This window comes from Pseudomyrmex gracilis, unplaced genomic scaffold (assembly GCF_002006095.1).
Source record: "Pseudomyrmex gracilis isolate BER0280 unplaced genomic scaffold, ASM200609v1 scaffold_254, whole genome shotgun sequence".
NCBI classification, from domain to species: domain Eukaryota; kingdom Metazoa; phylum Arthropoda; class Insecta; order Hymenoptera; family Formicidae; genus Pseudomyrmex; species Pseudomyrmex gracilis.
In genome coordinates, this window is record NW_018020838.1 from 7,587 (window position 1) to 31,629 (window position 24,043).

A 24,043-nucleotide genomic window follows, 5' to 3' on the forward strand; every position below is an offset into this window, starting at 1 on the left:
GTTCGGGGAGCGCTTTATCTGAGTTATTGCATTGTTCTATCTTTCGCTCAGTAAATAAAAAAACAAAAGGAGAATAATGCAATAGCTCTGACAAAAATAAGAAGCTTTATAAAGCGCTGACAACCGTTCTATGAAAATTTTCTGAGAATTTATACGCTTTCAAACTATGTAAGAATACTTATACAGAATGTTCCATTTTAATGTTCTATCCTAAATAGAAGATGATCCAAAACTCGGGATCGAAACGTTAAACAATTTAAACATTTTTAATAAATCCTATATTTCACACACTAATGTCCGTGTTTAGGCTCTTATTGGCTCTTTTGATCCTTCTTTTTTATAGATTATTTTCTGAATTTTGTCATCGGTTAATTTTTAATCAATTGTGAATTATTTACATTTGACATTAATTGCTGGCTATTGTGTTATATGCGACCTCGTACCTGTTCGGACAGTGTTTCAATCCCACCCTTCTCCGTTAGGCCAAAGCTAGCTGGCTCATCACGTCGAGTGGCGCATTTTTGATGAGAAAATTCGTCGACTTGGCATGGTAGCATACTCATTAGTATCTGATCTTCTTTTCCTCCCCTGAATCGATTCGAGAGATCGCGCGGACTCTTGCTCGTTGTTCACACAAATCTTGTTTCGAGTGGAGCGGCGCGAGAAGTCGCTCTTGAAGAGCGAAAATCGTTACAATACATATCGTTAAACTATATATAAATTTTAGGTATAACTTTTGTCGTGGTAGTCTTGAAGAAATAAAACAACGCATAAAAGATCTCTATGACTATTGGGTAATTCCTAATTTTAAAGATCATTCACCGGAATGGGAACACATGACACGATGTCTCGTCGAACCTATGAACTATTTTCCTTTTGTGTACATTCCTTACAAGGCGATGATATTAATAGCTACAGACATATTAAATTTAAATATGCCCAATTTATATGGATCCCTTAATTACACAGAATGGATTGCTTACAAAAGCTGGACGTGAGTATTATATATATTGTTGTTATATATTGTTGTTATATATTATTATATATTGTTGTTTTGATATAAATATTCAATACATTAATACGGTAGGAATTCTCTGATTATATTAGTATAGAAATTATAAATCTTATTGTTAGTATAGAAATTATATTAAGTATAGGTACATAATGTAACGTATCTTTTCAATAATTTCAGATTTCTATTACGCAAAGCTTTAAAATTTTCTATCATTCGATACATCTTTAACAAAATGGTACGTAAAATAATAAATACAGCAATGAATTTCAGTCCAGAGCAGCTAACAAAACTTCAAGAAAAATCAGATAAACAGTTAAAGCAAAGATATAAAAGTTCATAAAATATTTTTGTAAAAATAATGCATGGGCAATGAAAATGAGAAGAAAATAACGATAGGAATAGCGATAACAATTTCAAGCCGTTAAACTAATACAATCCATATAACATTATAAGACATAAACTTGATTTAATCTAAACCATAAGATCGGATTATATACAGTGTATAAAAAGTACCGGTATCGCGAAAAATCTCGAAAACTAAGCATTTTACAAAAAAGTATTTCTTAAAAAGATAAAAGATTATAGTGTTTTAAAGGATCTATTTACGAGTCTTATCAGTTTGACCTTAAATGACATTCTTTTTTTTATTATTACAGAAATACAAGAAATATTTTTAACAATTTAAACAAAACTTTCTTTTTACTTCTGTTTATGTCACTTTGTAGCACTTAACTTGATGTGAAACTTTTGTTTCTAACATTTTTCTGTATCTCTTGTACTTTAAGAGATATACGATAAGAGAGCAAAAAAGTATAAATATAAGCGTTCTTATATTTTTGAAGTCAAAAATCATACCTTGAAAGTAAAGGTATAGATATGTAAAATAGATATCGTTACTTTTGATACTTTATAGATATCGATACTTTGATTTGAATACTGTAATAAGTACTGGTATCAAAACTTTACTGGTATCGAATCAACTCTACTCACGTGCACTGGCTACTTACTGCGACGACACCACTCTGTAACAAAATAGAATTCTATTGTTAGATTCATAATTTGTAAAAAAAATTAGGTGTACCCTAATACATATTCTATTGTAATGGAAAAAATTGTAAAATAAAACTTGAAAATTGAAAACACTGATAAAGAATTATAATAAAGCAGTAAAAGATATACTTCTTGAAATTGCAGTTTTTCAGACATATATATTTGTGTACCGTCAAAACATTTTTGTATAATAAAAGTATATATGTAGTGTTTTTAAGAAAATAAAATAAAATTTTTATAAAGCAGCAAATAATGATAAAAGAAGATACCTGACTACATTTCACGAATTCTAATGCTGCTCCCTAAAATAATATTTTTTTCTTGACTATCACATTTATGTTGTATGAAAAGTTGCAATGTTTGTTTTTTATCCTTTTCTTTTTATCTTTTCTGTTCTCCTTCCTCATCTTCTCATCACGTGTCATTTTAAATTTCAAAAAAAATCAAATCCACGCTTGCGAGTACTCACACACCTGAAGAAGTGCGAAGTTAATAATTTTTTATAATAATTAATATTAATTATATCAGCAATTAATGTTCCGAGATATATTCTTTTATTTAAAAAATAAAATAACAAAAAACATACGCTGTCTTGCGTGAATATTACAATATTTACCTTCCATGAAAACTTGGAAGGATGTTGACTTAAAAGGATGTCCCCATGCGAGAACTGCAGATATTTCCGTTTCTTTTTTAATTATTCATTAAAATCATCATTAAATCTGTGCAGGTCATAATTTTACATACACTAAAATAAGTAATATTACGTACGTAAAATTACCGTCACGTTTAAATTCTTGTCGAGATTCGTCCTTCAAATTGAAATTTCTGAGTTCGGCGTGTAAAAGCACGCCTGGCGCGCAACTTTCGAATTAGGTGAGTAAAAATTTAGTTTCACATGAATCAATTGAGCCACAGGTCGCTCTCGCAAGAAAACTATAAATGAATAAACTATTTTTAGTTTATTCATTTATAGTTTCTATAAATTTCTATATAACTATTTTAGTTTATTCATTTTATAATATAAATTTTCGCGCTTTTACAATCGGACGCGCTTTTACAAACGGGAAGATGATTTATAAGGAGAAGGATACAACGTGTACGATAAGCTTGATTTTCCTCGGTAAAATATGCGTGAAAAAATCCGGGGCAGTTAATCACTCCCCGAAGTTAATTAGCGCATGATTAATTAACCGTATGTCAAGGTATCAAATCGACCGATCTCACCAAAGTTCGCTGACTTCAGTTTGCAACTTTGGCTTAACATCGATGTAACGATGTAACGAGCAAATTACGAAAATTAGACACAATTTAAACACAATTGCAAGTGTAACTACGTTCGGATACGCTTGCGAAGTCGGTACGTGAATCATCAACTTTTATGTTTTACGTGAAGTTGGTATGTAGAGTTCCTGAAATACACTCTCTCATTCAATAGCTACCCAGCAAACAAAATGGTGGCAACATGCCGGTATTATGCAAGCATGCTTTCAAAGCGTGATGTCTCTGTGATTGCCAGATACAAGTTCATCTAGCAAGCATCGCGATGACACGTTACGCTTACCACTCTATGCAAGCTTTGTGCAAGCAGAATATGCGTCAAATTGAAAAGTGTCGACCTCTGTCGTCATTTATCTCATTATTTTTAGCATGTCATGATATCAATTTGCTAGCATACCAACGCGTGGCATCACTGAACAACACTGTACCAATATATTGTTCACATGACATGCTTTCACGGCGTGCTGACACGTGATGTTTGCTGGGTACTGTTACTTTTATACGTAACATACGAAGACGACTTGACCGATTATAGTACACGTGTTTTCCAGCACAGGTAAACTTCAGACGCGCGTTTATCGACGGCGAAGTCGTGAAATTTGTGTTAGAAACATATGTTAGAAAAATTTATCTACTAGATATACTCTCGACTGATAGTAATCTTTAGTCTCTCATTAGAAATATGTATTTTTTATAGTTTTTTTTAGTATAAGTAAAGAAATTTATAAATTTTAACTATAATATATCCTGCAAATTATATACATAAAAAAATTTGCTAGAAATATATACTAAAAATAACACAAAAAATCTTTGCTTAAGATAACGTTACAAGCGAATCTTGTTTACCTAAAGTGCTAAGTTCATCAGAGATACCAGAAGAGCCAGCTGCTGTTTGATCCGTCGAGTTATACTTGCGTTAGAACATGGTAGATGTCATCCAAGATATCTAAGAGAATTAGTTTATCTACACGTTATGAATTGTTTTAATCTCATTAACTATACTGGGAGATTGTAATAAAATTCAAGAAATTCAAAGATAAAATAAATATACTACTTTATTTATTTAAAAAAATTAAAAATAATTTTTATAAAGAAAATGAGAGTTTTTATATTATAATGGAAAGATAATTTTATAAAAATAGATGAGAGATATAAATATACACTTTATTAAAAAATTTCAGTTTTATTTTAATCTGTCGCGCCAACAGGATCGATACCGGGCGATATAACGCGTTGCATGCGATTAGGAAATTCTCGCGAAATTAAATTTCCACGAGACTGAACGTAGTTTATGTCCGCTCTATAGGAGTATATACTATAATATACCGCGCTCACGAAAGAGACAATAATCTTGCTGCGCGCACATCGAGGGATCACAGAATATATAATAAATTCTCAATCACAATATTAGATATCAAAAGCGGAACTTACTCTCACTCTCTCTCTCTCTCTCTCTCTCTCTTTATCTGTCTATCTATGTATCCATCTCTCCCTTTCTTCGATCGTCTATCTCTATGGTAGATGGACAAACAATCGGTTGACATAAGCGAACAGTATCGATAATCGTGAAAGCAGCGGCGCAAATTGGGACTAAGGTAATGCCACGGACGTTGCCATCGTTGCTGATAGGACATCCTCCTACGCGTACTCGCGTGCATTTGTGTACGTACGTGTGTATGGGTTGCGTGTAGCTTTGAACGCAAACCGCACACATACGTACGAATGCAGTTGCACACGTGGCGCGGTCACGTATATGCGGTATACGTATGATTTGCTGGAATCGGCTTTGCGGTCGACCAGCGAATATATCACTGCAGCTTTTGTAGCTTTGATTCCGATCGCCGACGAGAATGAGGGTCAGCGGTGCACCACCCAGCTATTTTTGTAGCTCCCCGTAGCTACCTCTCCAAAATGAAGCTCCCGCATTGCGCGCTGTTCCATCTGCGATCGTTGCTCGCGGCGACTCTCTCGAAAATTGCCACTTCCAGCGAAGATGTATCAAGAGGGATTTAACCCTTTGACGCAGCTTTTGGCCACGCTGTACAGCCTCCACGTAAACAACTGCGTTATATTTCATAACACGTTGCAAAAAAAAAAAATCAAACTGAACATACACATTAAAATGATTAAATTTAAATTTTATTGCGAAAATAAATTAAATAATAATATATTTAAGAGAGAAATAATGGATAATTCATCTTTTCGTGTCACCTCGGCAGATTCGCGAGGTACTGAATAAGCGAGAGACCATCAACCTCTTTTCAGCAATAAAAAGTGAAACGATATAATCCGTTATTCTTGGAAATTGCAAAAAAAACTTTGGCACACTACCCGTGCCAATGGACTTCTCTCGTTTTCAGTTTTAAGCCCGGATTTGCATTTAAGTTATTTGATATACACATCGAAATTTGAATCTCTATCAAGAGATTTATCAAGTACCGACACACGCACCCGCTTATATCTCTATTAATTAAAAACTAGAGTCGTCTTCTTAATTTAATTATTATACAAAATATGCGTATTCGTGCGTTTTAAGCTATGAGTCAACTAAATCCCGCTATGTATATATCCCGTCTTGTATCAAGTTCATCTGCAGTATATAATCTAGAGTTAAACAAAGTTAAACAAGAAGAGTTAGACAACGAAGGTGCTATCTCACCTCGGTCTCTGTTAACAAACATGTGTCGGAGCGTCTTCTTTGAACGTCGTGCGGGAGTCATCGATCCGCCTTATCTCTCGCGATCCCTATTGTGCCGGGCGCTTTAACGAGTGCCGATGGGACCGGTAAGCACGACGGCACAAGAAAGAAGAGAAGGGTTAAAAAGAAACGGCGACTGGGGTGAGGGATACATAAGAGTAACAGTCGTCGGGTGAGTAAAAGGGGGGACTCTCTTTTCGCGGCCGGTATTAAAGCCATCCTCGTAGCTTGGCACTGAAGAGTCCCCGAAGAACGCTATGGTATTCGCGTTGGTCTCCCGAGGGACTTCAAGAATGGAAAAGCCCGCGTTGTGGACCACGTACACACGTCGCACAACGAGTTAAGGAGGATGGAACTTCCTCACTACGGTGTATAGTCGCGTAAATAAAAATAACGTCGCTTTCTGCGAGAGACGGCTGCTAAATGAGCCGCTCCTGCTGGATCATTTGTCACCCCGACCCGAGCTGTACGCTTGATATTACCGTTGTGAGCCGAGGGTGTCATTATACGACGGCGGTCAATCATCGAGCAACGAGCGGCGTTTATGCGGACGTTAATTGTTGCGATTCTTTTGCAACGCTCTCTGTACATCCGCACTCTTTGCGGCGAGAAGCGCGTCTTTTCAAGATTGAACATGTTTTTTTTTCAAACAAGTTTGTTATTATGCGATCGTTCGCGTTGTAACGAAGTAAAACTGAATTAAAAGTTAACAAAAAATGTGTGTGTTATTTATTTTCTTAATTAATAATAATAATAATAATAATAATAATAATAATATAGATTTTTTAATATATGAACTAAAATTAATTATAAAAACAGAGAGAGATATTTTATCAAAATTGTACAATTTAAATTAGAAAACGAGTTATAATAAGATACAAAGCGTTTATATATAGGAGGCGTGATATAATGTGGTAGATTGTTTTATTTACATACAAGTTTTATGGAATATTAGGTTTGTAAAAACGCATATTGCTACATATCAATGTGAAAATTCTCGTATGTCATAATGATTTCAGATTATCGTAATTAGGATGGCAATAATTGACGTTTACGATTAGAACGTGCAGTGATGGATAATTTATCAATTCAACCATTAGCGGTAATTACAGTTCGCAGCAGCGGTATCCTGGTTTCGTCTCTTTCTGGAAAATGTTATTAATGAGTAGAGCAGTAACCATATGACGATGTTCTTCGATCATATATCACGTTGCGTAATAGCGCAAGAACGGCATAATTTCTTGGAAGATTAGAGAGAGATATGTTTTAATAACTTTGCATAAATTTAAATTCTAATTAAAAATTAAGCACGGTGTTAGAACTGTCGCATAACCGCTCTCACTTCTCTCTTTCTCTTTCTCTTTCTCTCTCTCTCTCTCTCTCTCTCTCTCTCTCTCTCTCCAATTTGTTATCAAAACACAGAAAGAGGAAAAGTACTTTTACAAAAAAAATCGCTTAATCCATATCCTGCATACGCAATGATAACTGTCGCGCATTGCGCGAGCTATTTGCGGAAAATGTCAAATATCTTTGCAGAATGTCCGCTTAAAGCAGAAACACGTAACACGGCATGTATACTCATCAGCTCTTTTAATGGTATCCCGTCGTATTTTGTACAGAGTGTATATGTACCGAAAGTTTCAAGTCGCTTTCACAGAAGTTACAAGTCATGTGGGAAAAAACTCCGGCCGCAACGTTAAAATCCGCCGTGTTTTCCGCCTAGTGGCGCATCATAAAGCATACCGTTATGCCGTATAAACTTTTAATTCGGCGTCGCCCAATAGAATTGCAGCGTATAACGCGATCTGTATGCGTGTGTGGTACATGCATTTTTGTTTCCAACTTGTTTTTCGAGTTAAATGCGCACATAGAAATCTAAATAGCTCTGATTTTGTAAATTAAGTTTAATTATACCGGAAAAAAAATCGTTACGCACGCGTGAAATCATATAAACTGCAAGACACGTTTAATAGAATTGACGTAACATGCAACATCGTCAGCGAGATCGTTGCATTGACGAAGGAAGGCGGAAAAAGTCAGGATTTCTCCAAATTGACTGTCATACGTGGCCCACCTTCGTCACGGCCGAACGAGGAGACTCGCTTTCGGAAGAAGGGGAAGAGACGTTATCGTTCTCAGGCACGCTCGTCTTTTTCGCTACCTTTCTCGAGACTCTCGCCGGCGAGAGCGAGCACCCCCATTTTTGCGCCTTTGGCAAAGTTCTTGGCGCAAAAGCGATAGCGGCTTCTCGCCTCTTCTACGCGAGCAGAGAATTGTCGGTAAAGAGAGATAGAGAGAAAGAGAGGACGAGAATTCCCTGAGCAGAAACGAAAAAGACGACGACGGAAGGGGTCTTTCATAGCGTTCGAGAGAGGATCGCTTCAACTGAGGATCAGAGTAAATAGCGGACACGCTATTACGCTGGATAGATGCGTTTACAGATAAATTGACAAGTACAACGTGATAATGGAAGAGCAGCTCTATACGATACCGTTCTACGGCGCAGTGATTCGCAAATATTTGCTACGTTAACAACGAAATCGCTTTCTGCACATTCTTATCATCTTTTGCGTTTTCGCAAAAGAACGTTCGACATTTTACGCCGAGTATCGAGAGCTCAATAGAATACAAGAACGAAGAGGAGTCGAATGAGCGAGAACGCTCTTGCTCAAGGACGCAATATCCCTCAACCGAAGAGGGTCATTCGAATCGTAGGACGCGGATAAATGGGAGGAGAGAGAGAGAGGGGCGCGGAACGAAAACTTCAGGTTACGATCGTTACGAGGTACCGACCGAAAGCACGTTTTGCGCACAACTCTCCACCTTGTAATACAGACGCCGCTTAATAATTTCCGCTAAAGTTTAACGCTCCTGTATAGCTCCTGGTGTGCAGCGTGTTTTTTTTAAATTCCCGCAAGTATTTCAGCAGCGGCGAGTTATTGCCGCGACAAGAGCAAATGGCACGCGGACGTGCCGCGCCGACTCGTTTGCGGCGAGAAAACGTTAGACTTAACGCGAGAGATATTCCCCCGGAGACGCGACTAAAGACGGCACTAAAGTGGAACATGATCGCATTTAGAGAGATATCGATTTTTCGCGAACGTTGCGGAAATAATGCGCGACTTTCTAAGAATTGCGCGTAACGTGGCTACGTGAGCTAGTTGAGAGAAAATTTAATTCAGTGAGAATTTAATTTACGCTTCTCTATCTAAAATATATCTTCCGGTTTAGGAGTCAATGGAAATGGCGAGGTTCGTTGAATTCATTATATAGATTCGTGTATACACAGGAATTTTCGTATTTCAAAAGATCTTTCTACACATGTATGTAGTAGACTCCCGAGGAGCTTCTAAATTTATATAACTGCTTGATTCACACAGAAATGAAATTCGCACGGACAGTCAGAACCGCGGATTCTTTGATTCATAGGAGTTTCGAACTCTCCTTACTCTCGCTTAAATTTGCAAATCCTAAGATTTATACACACCTCGCATATCCAACGTGACCGTTTATCTTTTGATATACTGGTGGTTACCAGCACGCATTGTTCTACAAAGTTGAGCGCATACAGGTCGATCACGTTTAATTCGTCGTGATGGATGTTTAATGACACATACACACGCGCGCAAGCGCGTACAACATTGCACCGTAAACGAAACAGTAATTCTCTAGAGTGTCATTATCGACAAATTTTAGGGGGAATGCCGGAAATTTCGACGTCCTCACTGCTAGTTGTATCGAGTTTCCCTAATCCTCATGATTGTGTTGCCAAACGACAGAACGCATGTGTTATTCAGTGATCGCCTAAGCAATTAAGCTCGGGTCCGGACATTTCCAAATTGAGTTTGTGTTCGGTCGTTCGTGTTATAACGCTCAGACTGGACATTAGTTATATCATCAAAAGGAGCACGGTTCGCGGATATCAATTATTCCGAGAGCTTTAAGAGAAATATACATTTTGCCTGTAAACGCGCGTAACATTTTTTTTTTTATACGTGCTTATTTTCGGACATTTTTTTTTTTTCTACACTTTTTATAAAAATAATTCCTCAGTCTCTTTGAATAGAGAAAGAGAGTTTTTTTTTTTTTTAAATTAAACATTCTATTTTATCTGAAATTGTATACATTCGTGTTTTTGAAATAATCTGTACAAAATACATCACACGTATGCACAACACATTACAAACTTAAACTGAAAAGAGATTTAGTGCATACAAATAAAAATTAATTTAAACACGACGATTGATAGTGGGAAATCAATATTATCGAGAAGAAAATTATTCTCAAATAAAATTTGCTACATCAATTGAAATTACAGAAATATAAAATATAATTTTACGTATGGCATAAATAAATAATTATTTACGACGACTCGTACCCAGGATCGAATGTTAAACGCGATTGCACATGCGCACGCATCCTACAGGAATTGGCTGTTTCCTCGAAGGAAACAGCGGGATGCATTATGCTTAATAAGTTTCAACACAAGACTTTGACGCTCATTCCTCAGACACTCCGCTTTTCGTCATAGAGAAATCAAAAGCTGGCATGGGAGCTCATAACCACTCAAAAGCCGGTCGCTCTTTCGAGAAAGGTTGCGGACCGGGCCGTGTTTTGCGCCGCGGGACGTATGCGGTAGACATTCGCGTTCTCCGCGGCTCCCTTTTGGCTCCGTTTCGCTTAAATCCGAAACGAGCTTTTAGCTCGTCATTAGCAAGTCTTATGCCGTAATGCTCGATACTCCATTTTGAATCTCAATCTCGCTGACACGAACGCAGATCAGAGGAACGTGCGAAGTGTCTCAAAATGATCAAATTACAGTTTGCATAACTAAAATCGTCAGACATATCTCTTTTAGATAGAATTTTATTTATTTTTTTTTTTTTTAGGGAGTATATAAAGTCTTCATATAAAATTCAAAAGGAACGGGAAGATTCGCTTCTTCCACGAATTCTATGGCGAGGTACTCCTCCAACTCGGTTCGAACATGCACGAGACTTTCCTCGCCTCGATCTCCCTTTGTCGGTAACGCGCTAACGATAAAAGAAGTAGAAAATTCCGGGTGTATCGCGAAGAATATTCAAGTAATAAGATGATCTCGTTTCCGGCAGCGTGTCGGCGGCCGCGATACAGTTCCGATGTCGATCGAACACGCCCCGAATGCGAATGTAAGCGAAACGAAATTGCAGCAGCTGGGCGCTACTCTCTCTCTTTCTCTCTCTCTCTTTTTCGCCCACTTCCACACCCTCCCTCCCTTGCTCTCTTTCGTTCCGTTTTCCGTAATTAAATTGATCGAGGCGAGAAAAAAATGGCGCGATAAAAATGGCACAAAATTTTACTTGATGAAGTTATATCGATTTATTGTCATTGACGAGGTGTCCGATTATTTTATCCGATCTTTAAATTCGTCAAGTGGAAGTTTTATTGCATCACTTGTATCTGTTTCGTTCTCTCTTATTTTCCCGAATAAAGAGAGAAACTCGCTATATCGATGTCGTTGATTAGATAGATGAAGAGCGGCTTGACCGAACGAACGCGGCAATTCGGAAGAGAAAACTGAGAGCAAAATTCTTCGATCTGGCTAAAACAGATCGGAAAGTTTGTTGGCGCGATCTAACGTCTCGAGACTGTTGCACGTAAGTACCTCATTTTTATTTCGGCTTTCTAATAAAAGCGCGAGTCTCTAATCTAATTTCGATTAAACAATTTGTTTCTCTCCTGCGTCCCTTCAACTCACACAAATCATGTCTCTTCTTTTCTTTTCTTTCTTCTCTCCGGTTTTGTTATGCGACGCAATGTGAGATGAGGTACGTTTATAAAAACAAAAAGAGAACTGCTAGAAGAGAACGGAGAGTGTCTTCGAATAAGATCTTATAAAAATAGAATCCTACTAAAAAAAATAGAATCATATAGAAATAACAATAACAGTGAAACTTTAAATGTGAGAATTGTGCGTTATATCTCCGACATCTTTTAAATAAACTTTTACGCCTGCGAATGAGGATTGTATCAAATGTGAAAATTTTGCAGCAGAACAACGAGCAACTAAGATTTGCACGAATATAACCGACACGAAGCAGTCACGAATTCGCAGGAATAGAAGGAAAAAGAAGAAGAAACAAACGGACAGGGGTAACGGAGCGGCTACGTTCCGGTAATGGTACCGGAAACTACACTTACCGAGAGTTCCGGCGCTTTGAGCTTTCCTGAGCGCTCGCCGGCTTCGTGCTCTCGCTTCTTATAGTCGGCGCTAACGGCCGTTTGCGCTCCCCGCTATATCCGAAATCCATGAATCCGCCACGACGGTATAGTGTCGTGAGCCCGGCATCGCGAAAGTCGGAAAGCGAATTCTTTACGGAAATTGGAAGGAGCGTATTTATTGCTGCTTAGCGATTGATGCCGGAACATCGTTTCCTCTGCGCGAGAAACTTTTTCCCGAACGACTGAATGTAAAAATTTTACAGATTTATCGTTTCCAAGCACACACGAATGCATTTAATTTGCTAATTTATTGTTTGTTGTATTTATTACGCAAAAATAATTGCACGCTAAGAGAAGTAGATTAATATTTCCATATGTAACACAAAATATTTGTATGCGTTTAGCTTTGTAATAAAAAAAAAAAAAAAAATACTCTCCCTATTACCATAATTCTTGGTATTACATTGCTTACATTCTAGTTGTGAAAACTGTTTAACAAACTGTTGTGGAACAAAAATAAATCTTACAAAGTAAATTATCTAAATTTTATCGTGTAAGATTGCTGTTGTTTACTTTTGTAAAAATAATATTTATCCGCGAAATGTGACGTTGAATCTGTCCGCAGAGTTTATTAGACAATCCTGCAATAAAACATTTTATCTCCAACATTTTACATGTAAACGTTCGTAGAAAAAAAAAAAAAAATATCGTATAAAAACTTGGAGAGAATCTGTAATTGATAGAACGAATGCGATTTTTGTTACACCCTGATATCGATCGGGTGGCGCGCGGCAGGTTTCCATCGGATTAATAGCTTCTTAATTTTCTCGCGCGCAAATCGGAAGATTTACAACGCCGAGCACTCTCTATAGGAGTCGGGCATGCAAGCGTTGCGCTCTCTGCGATATTGGTTCGGCTCGGTCGCTTTAAACGAACGAACCGTTAATGTACTCTGACCCGGTATTGGGCGAACCATTGTGCAACTGGGGAGCGTGTAAATAATTTCCACCCATCTAACTCCGCGCTCGCAATACGTACCGGCCCGTTCGACACGCGGCGTTTTAAAGGTCGTTCGTAAATCCTCCGTGGAACTTTTGTCAAGTGAATATAGTCAAGTAACGACGGGTGTTACTGTAGCGTGAAAATATAATACGCGAGTAAACAACGGTGAATAACAATGACAGAGCGACACGCGTTTGTATCAGCGATTAAGCGATCCGATCCTGTTTAATTCGCGAATCTATTTTGCGGACGATTTTTTAACAATCAGTCCGTGTTATACATAAGATGGGGAATTATATTTTTGTTTTTTTTAAACAAGATACACGTAACATCATTTTCTCATCGAGATACCTATATACTAGTAACAGTTATTTTTGGATATTGAATAAATTATTTAGTTTTCAATTTTATTTGTTCCTTCATTATAATTACAATCAATGTCGTGATGATCTTACATGTGCAAAAATAACAACGGTAGGATATATATACGACTAATAAAACGCTAATTATACATAAACCTTATCATCGATAATCTTTAATTTCTTTCGGCAATATTGAATTTCCTTGTCAGATTTTCTGATTTCTGATTATTTAAGAAAGAGAAAGATATAAAAAATAGTCATATATCCATGTGTTTATTTAGGTTAAAAAAATGGTCATATATCCATGTGTTATATTCAGTATGTCATTAATTCACTTTTATGTAAACGTCAATAATATATACACTTTTCTTCGGCGTTTTCTCTCGTCTATATTTTACGTGTGTTTTTGAGAGAAAACATCTGCAGTGTTACAATACAAATTCAAATTGACGTTGAATTCAAAATTAAGTAATGTATATGAATTGAAATAGTTAACATCTTTTCTCAGATCAGATTATGTTCTACAAATAATAGATGATAATATACATAAAAGATATTGTCATTTTCTATAATATATTATGTGCAAACGGATTTCCACCTCAATCTATTTTTTATGCAAAATCAGAGCCAAGAACGAAAAGGAAGTCTTTATGTTTAAAACGTAAATTGCTATTCTCTTTAGGGTCGATTTCTGAAGTTGAAATAAGACGTACTAATATCGAGCGTTCTATTTGAGGCAAAAAAAAAAAAAATAATAATAATAATAATTACACACAATCTTGCACGAACATAGACATGAAGACGCGAAGTCCCAAAAGTCAAATTGCGCAATTTTGGAGGAGGACCGGAATTTACGTTGTCAGCAGCATGAAGTACTCGGGCTACAAATTTATGGGCCGGGTCTTCAAACAAGACATACGTGGAGCACGATTCCCCGTCCGTTTCTGCGAGCGCAGGAGTAAAATTAATTAAGCAGTCAAGGACAAACTATCTGCTAGACATATCCAGGGGATGTGAGCCCCAATTTTCAGTCGAGGCATATTGCGTTTCCCGTCTTCCCTTCTCCCGCGTCTTGTCCTCAGTCTCCCTCTGCCACGCTGTTCTCACATCTTTTGTCGTTCTCTCTTCCTCCTCCGTGGGATTATTCAAATGTAGCCTTGTCGCGTGTCATCTCCGGGAATACTTTTCACAAATTGTCTATTAACTTTCCGCCGCTACTCTAGTTTTACTTCGTGTATTTTACTTTTATTGCTCCAATTCCGGGAATTAGACGAGTTGCGAAATGGTCTCGGTACGATTTTGTTATCGAGATCTGTGGAAGCTGATTGGCCGCATCAACATCATCCAGCAAAATCTTACACTCTGGGAATTGAGCGTTAATTAAGACGTAAGTCGCGCGAAAATGTTGCAATATGATGTGCCGGAATCCTTCCGCAAGATGTTGCAGCAAATGAAGATGTTTGGCGCAGAGTAGTCTCACGCAACGTAATGAAGATTAATTCTATCGTGAAAACAGTAAACGCTAAAGCACACAATTTGAAATAAATCTCGCCAGTTAACGGTGAAAGCGCTTTAATATTCTCGAGTTTATGAATCTTGCTGAAGAAAAAAAAAAAAATCACCAAACAACATCCTCTTTTTGGTGCTCGCGTCAAGTTCATTGTTCGCGGCGGCAAAGAGAACCAAGTGAGCTATTACTGCGCGGTTTACCTTCCTGCTCTCGTATATATTCCAACTCTCTTATTCGCAATGCATCCTTTCATTTGCATTAGCTCCTTAGGATAAAACTGGGACTCCCTATTTATCATTCCAGCTAGAGACACGATTCGCTGCTACGCGCTGTTGGCCGTCATCCTCCACCTTGTTTCCTTGTTATTATTTCGCGGAACGTTCGCGGACTTTCCATGATTGCAAAGTTTTTTTCACTCGGCTTTTCTTTTTTCTCTCTCTGTCTGTTGTTGTTTCTAAACAATGTTTAGAAAAGTTTTGTAACAATTAAATTCCCAAATTCATTTTATGTAAAGAACTCTAGAGTGCGCGTGTGTGTATATTATACAAAAAATGTGATAGAAGTTTTTGCAAATAAAATAGAAAATTCTTAAAAATTGTATGTATATGTTTCATTTTTTCTCACGTATATGATTCTACATATACAAAACAGTTATTTTTTAATGCTATTGATTATCAGAAAAATTCTAAAAATAGCTTACGCGCGAATGTGTCGGTTATCGGAAATAACCGACCGATTATATGTTATAGAGAGACTTGCAAATTAACGATAAATTAATGTTGCGGTTGGTTACATCAAATGCCCCGCTATTTTAACAGAAATATATTTTTCATGGCAAAGGGAGAAAATATAAAACGTTATTTCACGAAATTTTCTACGTAGATGATGTAAACGTTTCTCGTTTCTATTTTTACACAATATTTTCTCTTTTTCTGCATTTTATTAAAAATGCGATTTTTATAGAGAAGAAATAAGAGATATATCTAAATTTTCTAAATTTGTCTTGAACTCTGATGAGGTGAATTGAAATGTCTAAACAATTTTGATAAAAAAATGAACACTAACGTGGTTCAAACTATTTTCAAGAATTCTTATAATATACCTCGCGAAAGCATCAAATATTAAATCTAACTTCTCTCTTTTTTTATTGTTTTTGCTTTAAATACACAACTTCTTAAAGTTTCTTTAAAACTTGTACACACAGTAATTGATGATGCAAACTTGATATTTTCCGCAAAACGGCAATTTATTCTTATCAAAGAGAAGTTACTAATAACGCCGCGACATCATCTCAGCACGCGTAACAGTCAAGGCACGCAACTGTGGAATATCGTTTTCAGCGGTTACAAGTACAGGAAACTCCTCTAACAACGGCACATCCTCTTCTCAACTATTGTCATTAATCGCGCTGCTTGTCGCTCTTACGTTAAACATTCCTGCGGGAGTGCATGCATTAAACCCGCTGGCGTTTCTTGCGCCATCATTAGCAGCGCCTACCACAAACGTCGCGCGTATCTCCTATTGTGTTTTTAGACGCGCGCGAGACGCCCGGACATTAACGCATGGTAATTAATAGAATGTTGCTGTGAGATTCGACGTGTGTGTGTTTCAACGTTTTTCGTCCAGAACTTCTATTGTATACGCGCGCCTTAACGATCTTCTCGCATATTTATTTCAACATTCGAGTTTTCGTTTTCTTATTGTTCCGCCGCATCGGCTTATAGATACCATGTTCTCTTTTACAGTGCAAAGTAAGGATAAGGAATTCTCTTTTCTTTTGTCCTGCAGATAAAATAAAATCAATAATGTATCATCAATAATGTATTGGAGGGAGATGCGTACATTATGAATGAATCCGCTCGCTTCAAAGAGAGACGCTTTTATCTTTTACTCGTTGCAGCAACCTGCTATCAATCGAAGATTGTTACGATCAACATTACAGTTTGCGTAAAATCACGAAGATGGTTTTACAATAACAAGCTTAATAAACATAAATATATGAGAGAGAGAGAGAGAGAGAGAGAGAAAAGAAATTTAAGAAGAACAGTAACAATTCTTTCAATAATTTGTCATATGTAACGTAAATACGTTTTTCAAAGTTTTCGCAAACAATTCTCACAAACACTTTTGAGCATAGAATTGTCAAATTGATGTTGCTCTATGATAATATTGTTTGAAAATTTGACAATTCAATTACAATTCTTCACTCAAGAAGGCCAACACATTCAGCCCTTCCTGAGGAAAAACCGAGAACACCTCTCGGCGATCCTCGAGATTCCGTGCGACTTTCCGCTTCCTCTCTTCCCTTCCGACCATCTTCTTCACCTATTTTTCTCCCCTCCATCTTACTGTCTACCTTTCGCGATGCATCCCTTTGCTCGCACTCTCTCCTCCCTTCCTCAGTGTACAGCATCGCGATGGTATCTCCTGAGTTGCAGCCTCATCTCGACGTTCTCCATTCCCTTCTATCGCACCATCTACCCCTCTCGATCTCTTATCCCCTTCTCTTTCCCCTCCCGCTCACTCCAGTGAACGGTTTCCACAGACGCGGTCCACGCAGTCTGGGCCGCGCTCTTCTCTCTTTCTCCCACCTTCCCGGTTTCCTCCCTGCTTCTCTTCTACCCTCTTCGATCCTGCGATCTATCCGTCTTCCTGCTCGCTTCTGCACCCTTCCTACGGGGTTGGCCGACTGGCTGGCTGCTCGCCTGACTGCCTTGCCCGACTGCAAATCCTCCAACCTCCTCGCTTCTTCCTCTTCTCGGCATCCTTGCCTCCTTCGCTCTTCCACCCTGAAGTCTTCTCTTTTATACCCCCTTAGATCTCCCCTCCCTTCTTACCACTCTCTCGTTCCGCAGCTCGTGCCTGTAGCGCGCGCAGCGGATATAATACGATTCGAAATTAAACTTCCGAGGCACGCGCGGCATCCGAATAACGCGAGCGGCTGCCTAAAACAGTAAAGATATTACGTATTATTACGGCGGGCACCACCTCGCCGCCGATGGGTTTATGGTAGAGAGTACAGAGTGTTCTCGAGGCAAGACGCGCATACCGCGCTATGGGGCGACCACGGCTAACAGGAAATCCCTTCTATGTACTTGATGCACTTTCTTTAGCAAGTTGACGATTTTGATCGCAGAAAACCGTACGCCAGAGAATAAAAAGAATTTCAAAAAAAAACTTTCTTATTATCTAAATACTATTCTAGATTTCGTCTACAACAACATTTTAATGTTTCGAAGTATTTTTTTAAACAGAATTTCAAATAACGTGTAGCTCCATTACGGAGTTAAAAATAAACAATAAATATCGTAGATTTTCACGTAATCTCAAGAGTTCTGAAAAATTGCGTGAGAACTGGACATCGTCCGATTTCGCGTCGATCTACGAATGGCAGTTTGACACGTGATCGATAATCACACGGCCGAGTAGCTCGGATTTCGAACTCATTAGCAGTGCAAAAGTGCGGCAAACATATCTGGAAACCGGCCGCGGCTTGTTCGATTTCGCCTCGTTGCGCCGCGCGCGCGAACGTTCGCTTATTTGTTATTTAACGCGATCGAACTCTCCTCATCAATCAACGGCAACGAGGGCGACGTGTCGAATCGGCGCTATTAATTTGTCTCCGGTCGTGTTAAAACATTATCCCGCTCTACGTGAAAGGACGCGAGAATCGAGCGGCTCCCTACACAAATGCATTCAACGAAGATCGCGCGCGAACATATTCTCCTTTCCCGACCAACATCCAAGTCGGCGCTAGCCTCCTCGGGCCGACATTATTCTGTTTTAACAGAATTACTCCAAATTGTGCGTATATATCATAGTTATGCTATTGCGGTCGGTAATATTGCGCGCTAAGCGACCCTGGCGGCGAAGGTTGAATAGACGCCCTCCCAGGGAAACTCTCTTGCGCTAGGTGGAGGTATAGCAATTCGCGTACGAAGGTAGGTGAAGCGATCCCACGCGTATACTGTGAACAGTCAAACAGACAAGGATAGAGGACGAAAGAGGGCGAGTAAAGCTTCATGGGTGGTAGGCGCTTTTATAACTTTCGCTTTTTCTGCGGCCGGTAATTGTTTTAATCCGGCCTCCACCCCCTCGATCTTTCCACCCCTTTGCTGTCACGCAATCCCCGGCCTTCCAAAGACGCAGAGGCGGACTCGATAATTTTGAAAGGGGAGCTCGACGAAGATATTACGTGTTATTTAAAAAAACGGATTACGGGGGATGAGTTACGGGCCGGCTCGGGTTAATTATATTCGCGCGCGAGGGCGGCGGAAAACTGTCGGCGCGGCGGAGGTGTGCGTGCGAAGTGTGCGAACGAACGGAACGTTCGTGGATGCGCGTAATTATGGCTGGGAATAGTTGCGCGAGTAAAGAATAATGCGCTTTCGTCGGATTTAGCCGGCGCGGTTCAACGCGCGAGATAAAAATTTCATGTGCGCGACGAGCTGCTTAACTTTGATTCCCTGCATTTTTACGAGCAAGTGGGCGATCAATTTTTGTTTTCTTTCATTTTATTAAAATCACATCCTCATATTTTCTATTTTTGCATATTTTGTTACAGAATATTTTACCGTTGAATTACAGCATCACTAGACAGGAAGAATAAATGCACTTGCACGTGCGCGCGCGCGCTCAAGTTGTACGAAATTTTAATGTATCGCACTCGCGTATAAGTAAATCCTGTGCGTGCGTCGAAAAGTTATAAGAGCGAAAAAAGTTTTAAAGTGACGTGCCGCGCATCCAATACTTGAAGAAAAAAAACGCGACGATATATTTTCCGCTTTTCTGTCTATACCGTTCCGGAGACGGTACGAAAACATAAATCAGAAGCTCGACTCCGGAATCGCCGGAAATCCAACAAGTGATTTTATTAGGAAGACGAGTCTCTTCCTCCGGTATCGTGTCAGACCCTTCCCTTCTGCGATATCGACTGTTACTCTCCGAAATGTAAGGGAGAGAAATTTTTTATGCGTCTTAAGAATGTCGCGCCTTGCTGCGATTATTTGCGCAACGGCTCTAAGGACGCCGATTCCCTTTCAAGACTTATTAGCTCGGCAAATAAACCGCGTTCGCACCTTGTTTGTGTTATTTCAACGGCAAATTCGTTAAGATTACTGAAAAGTTCTGTTTGCGCAATAAGCAAATAAAATTTACTGAGGAATAAAGAGTACAAGTTTGAAAGGCTGAAATTTCCAACTTAATGCTCTGGGGAACAAGGAAAAATTGTTGATGACAACTTTTCGAGATGCACATATCTTTGCGCTATTGCAACACAAAAGCGGATTAAAGTAGAAATATTTTGCATCAAATTTACAAATTACGTGTAAGAAGATTTTGTCTGATCAGTCTTATCAGACGTTCTCTTCTCTCAGGAGAAAAGGTATCTAAATGCCAGATCCGTTTCTAGATCTTGTTAAATTTCCGGAAAGCCAAGGACGATTCGAAAGTATGCCCGAGGGTCGCTTCAACCGCGGAAAGAAGGACGAGGCACGGTGTAAGAAGTGGAACGAGCACTCGCAGGACGAAAGAGGCAATAAGCTCGCCGTCAGGGACAAGCGCGTTCCCGCGGCGGTCCATTAATGTAACGCGAGTTAAGAGGGAGGGTAAAAGGAAGGAGAAGCGGAAGGAAGCGGCTCAGGAGAAATCGATATATAAATACCGTGCGGAGACGGTGGGGCCGAGAGACGTTTAGCAAATTAAAAGTTAATGTAGTATACAAGCGATTCCGTCGCGAAATTAATTCATGAGGCAAGTTGCGCGCCACGCGGCACGGTCATTTTGCCCTTTCTCTTCCTTACCTTGTGCCTCTCTCCTCTTACCCCGTATCCTTCTCCATCTCTTATCCTGTCCTCCTTTACCCTCTTTGGTTTTTCTATCCGATCTCGTGGCCGCGCGCCACGCTTGTTACAAACTTAAATTGCTCCACATCGAAAGTTAACGCGCTCATTCTTCCCGCGGGACACCCGCGTGACGCCCGCGGGACTCTCCTGCTCTCTGTCCTTTCGGTCGCAATGCCGCACTTTCAACCTCGTTGCGCAAGCTCGGCAAATATTTCCCGAGTTCACCTCGCCGCAGAATGTATCGAAATTTAGATATAATCAGCTGCCGTATTTTATAATTATGTGCGAATATATTTCCATTGCGCGGCGTCGCTCATTATATTGACTTTAATCACTCGCTTCTGCGCTTAAGTTTTTTTCAGCTGAGAAATGACCTTTTGATATTTTTATCCAACGTGTATTTTTGCAAATTAATACATTTTAGAAAAAAATTGTCATCTCTTTATATCTTGGAGACCGTATTTAAATATTTTCAGTAAAAATATGTCAAGTATGTTTCACCTTGCAATTGCTTTTTCACATCAGCCGTTTGTTCGTATCGTCTACAGCAATTCCGAAAGAAATTCCTTAGTGACGGTGTAGACGGACGAAATGAGGAGACGCGGGTACATAGGCTAATGCAGACAGCGTCGTTCGTTCAACGACGTAAAGCGAGCATGAAGTTTATTTATCGGATGAAGGACGGCCGGTTCTCTCTGTTGCGGCGCGGCAATATCTGCCTCTGACAAGTTTAAACCGGCGTAGACACCGTTGTGCATCGTTGGTCGTGTACGTATACAGACGTGACCTACGAGTACACCGTGTACATTATATGCAGCATATTACAGAAAGCGTATCCGCGTACAGGGTGTCTCTTATATATAATCCGGTTGCATATCACACGAATAACAAAGAAGTAAGAATTTAACAATCTCAAAACGATTTAGACGTATTATATAACATTATATTTACTGTATAAAAATTATTTAACATTAATTATTAAACTTGCGCGCATAGTGCGTGAAATCATATTTTCAAATGATGCTTTTGTATTCGAATACATTTTGAGAATTATCAGAGAAAATTGTATTTTCATTTTTTTTTTTTTTTTTTTTTTTTTTTTGTTTTCCGAAGTTATGGCACAGATCGTTGTGTTTTGTTTATTCTTCCGCGACTGTAGTTTCGATGTAACAATTTTAATCAGCGGATAGGTATATTATCGAAAGACACGTGTTTGTATCAAAATGGTCGCACGCATGATTGNATTTACTGTATAAAAATTATTTAACATTAATTATTAAACTTGCGCGCATAGTGCGTGAAATCATATTTTCAAATGATGCTTTTGTATTCGAATACGTTTTGAGATTTATCAGAGAAAATTGTATCTTTTTTTTTTTTTTTTTTTTTTTTTTTTTTTTTTTTTCCGAAGATATGTCACAGATCGTTGTGTTTTGTTTATTCAGCCGCGACTGTAGTTTCGATGTAACAATTTTAATCAGCGGATAGGTATATTATCGAAAGACACGTGTTTGTATCAAAATGGTCGCACGCATGATTGGCAAATAAAAAAACAGTGAAAAAAAGCGCGTTTGGTCAGACACACCCAGTAGAAGCGGTATGTCTGACCCGCCGCAATATTGCGACGGATGCCGCCTGCGGGGAAAGGCTCTCTGTGATAATTGCACTTTGCTTTTGACGTCTGACGACTGGTTACGTTCTCTCGCGAATACGCGCGATCGCCCGGGGACTATCATGGATTATCAAATCGATTTCTCTACGAGTGCATTAATTACGGCGGAAGCATTTGTTCCAGTTCGACGCTGTGATTCCGTCCATCCCGTCTATTGTACAATAAAAACACCGATGTTTGAATAAAGCTATTCATTTACCTTTCATTTATATAGAATAATCGTTAACGATGACGAGCGCTAATTTCTCATTAATTCTGGAACGACCGCAAATTTAATTCGGATCTACGAAAAAACCGACAGTATTATTCGCGCGTTTTCATGTAACCAGCCACGTGTTGTGTTTCCACGTGTATTAATTACATTTGAGTAAGACGAGGTTCCTTATTATGTTATTTATTTCGAACCAAAAGTGTGAAAGCTTTTCCATGCGCCAGTATATTTTGCGGAAGAAAATGAGAAGATATCGAACGTAAGAGAATACATAAGAGAAACAAGAATAAGAAGAAAGACTGTGGTATCTCAAAGCCACCGAGTGGCTTCTCGATAATTCCGCGGGGCGTTGTAAAGAAACGACAAGGCGAGTATCGTCGTTTCTCGACAAGACGACTTGACTTTCTCGAGAGAACGGCACGAGAAGGCACCCGGTCGTTTATTAATAAAACACCTTAGGAGGGAGGAGGAAAAACTTGAAAAGAGAGCGACGAGTGGGTAAATCAAGATTGTTAAAGAAGAAAAAGAGGTGACGCGCGGCTACTTAAGGAAAGTAGGTTGTTTATACACGTGTAGACCTTAAGAACGTCATGCTCTATTTTTAATATTTCATTTTTTTTCTATCCCATATATTTTATACAAATATTTTATGTAAGAGTGTTTCTTATACACAAAGAAAAGAGAGAAGTGTTTTTATAAGAATCCTTTTCTCTTTGAGAGTCTTTACAAAAGTATTGTATGTCTTATCTAACCCTTCGTAATTAAATGAATTGAAAGAAAATACGATATATAACTTTTATTTGACGAGTTTATTCTTGGTCGGGATAAAAGATTTTCATTTATACATATACGTCAACTTTTTTTATCAACTATCAGTTTCACGATCTATTCTCGCTCGGACTTTTTACTTTTTACGAACAACAATGTATTTTTGTTCATCAAATCACGATTTGATTGAAATTGACAATGTAACTATTTCTACTCGAACATAACGAGCAATATTATATTTAATATTTTAATATATTCAATGTGTTCCTCTATATTGCATATATTTTCTCAAAGATCAAGTTACACTGTACGTTGAATTAATTAAGTGAAATCAAAGAGAAATAGAGCGGTAAGCATCGTCGGGGGGGACGACTAATGAAGCGCCTTAAAAGTAAGGCGTACCCGTTAATTCTGGAAATACGAGCTGGAT

General features: G+C 38.6%; 1 protein-coding gene across 1 annotated transcript in view; it reads left to right on the forward strand.

Moving 5' to 3' along the window:
- The window catches only part of LOC109859276, a 6,064-nt gene extending 3,871 nt beyond the window's left edge, over positions 1–2,193 (forward strand). Inside the window, exons 4-5 of the mRNA XM_020437369.1 lie at positions 728–994; positions 1,193–2,193. Coding sequence (XP_020292958.1) covers positions 728–994; positions 1,193–1,355 — 430 coding nt within the window. The 3' untranslated portion in view covers positions 1,356–2,193. The remainder of the gene's footprint in view (positions 1–727; positions 995–1,192) is intronic.
- Positions 2,194–24,043: the final 21,850 nt, after the last annotated feature.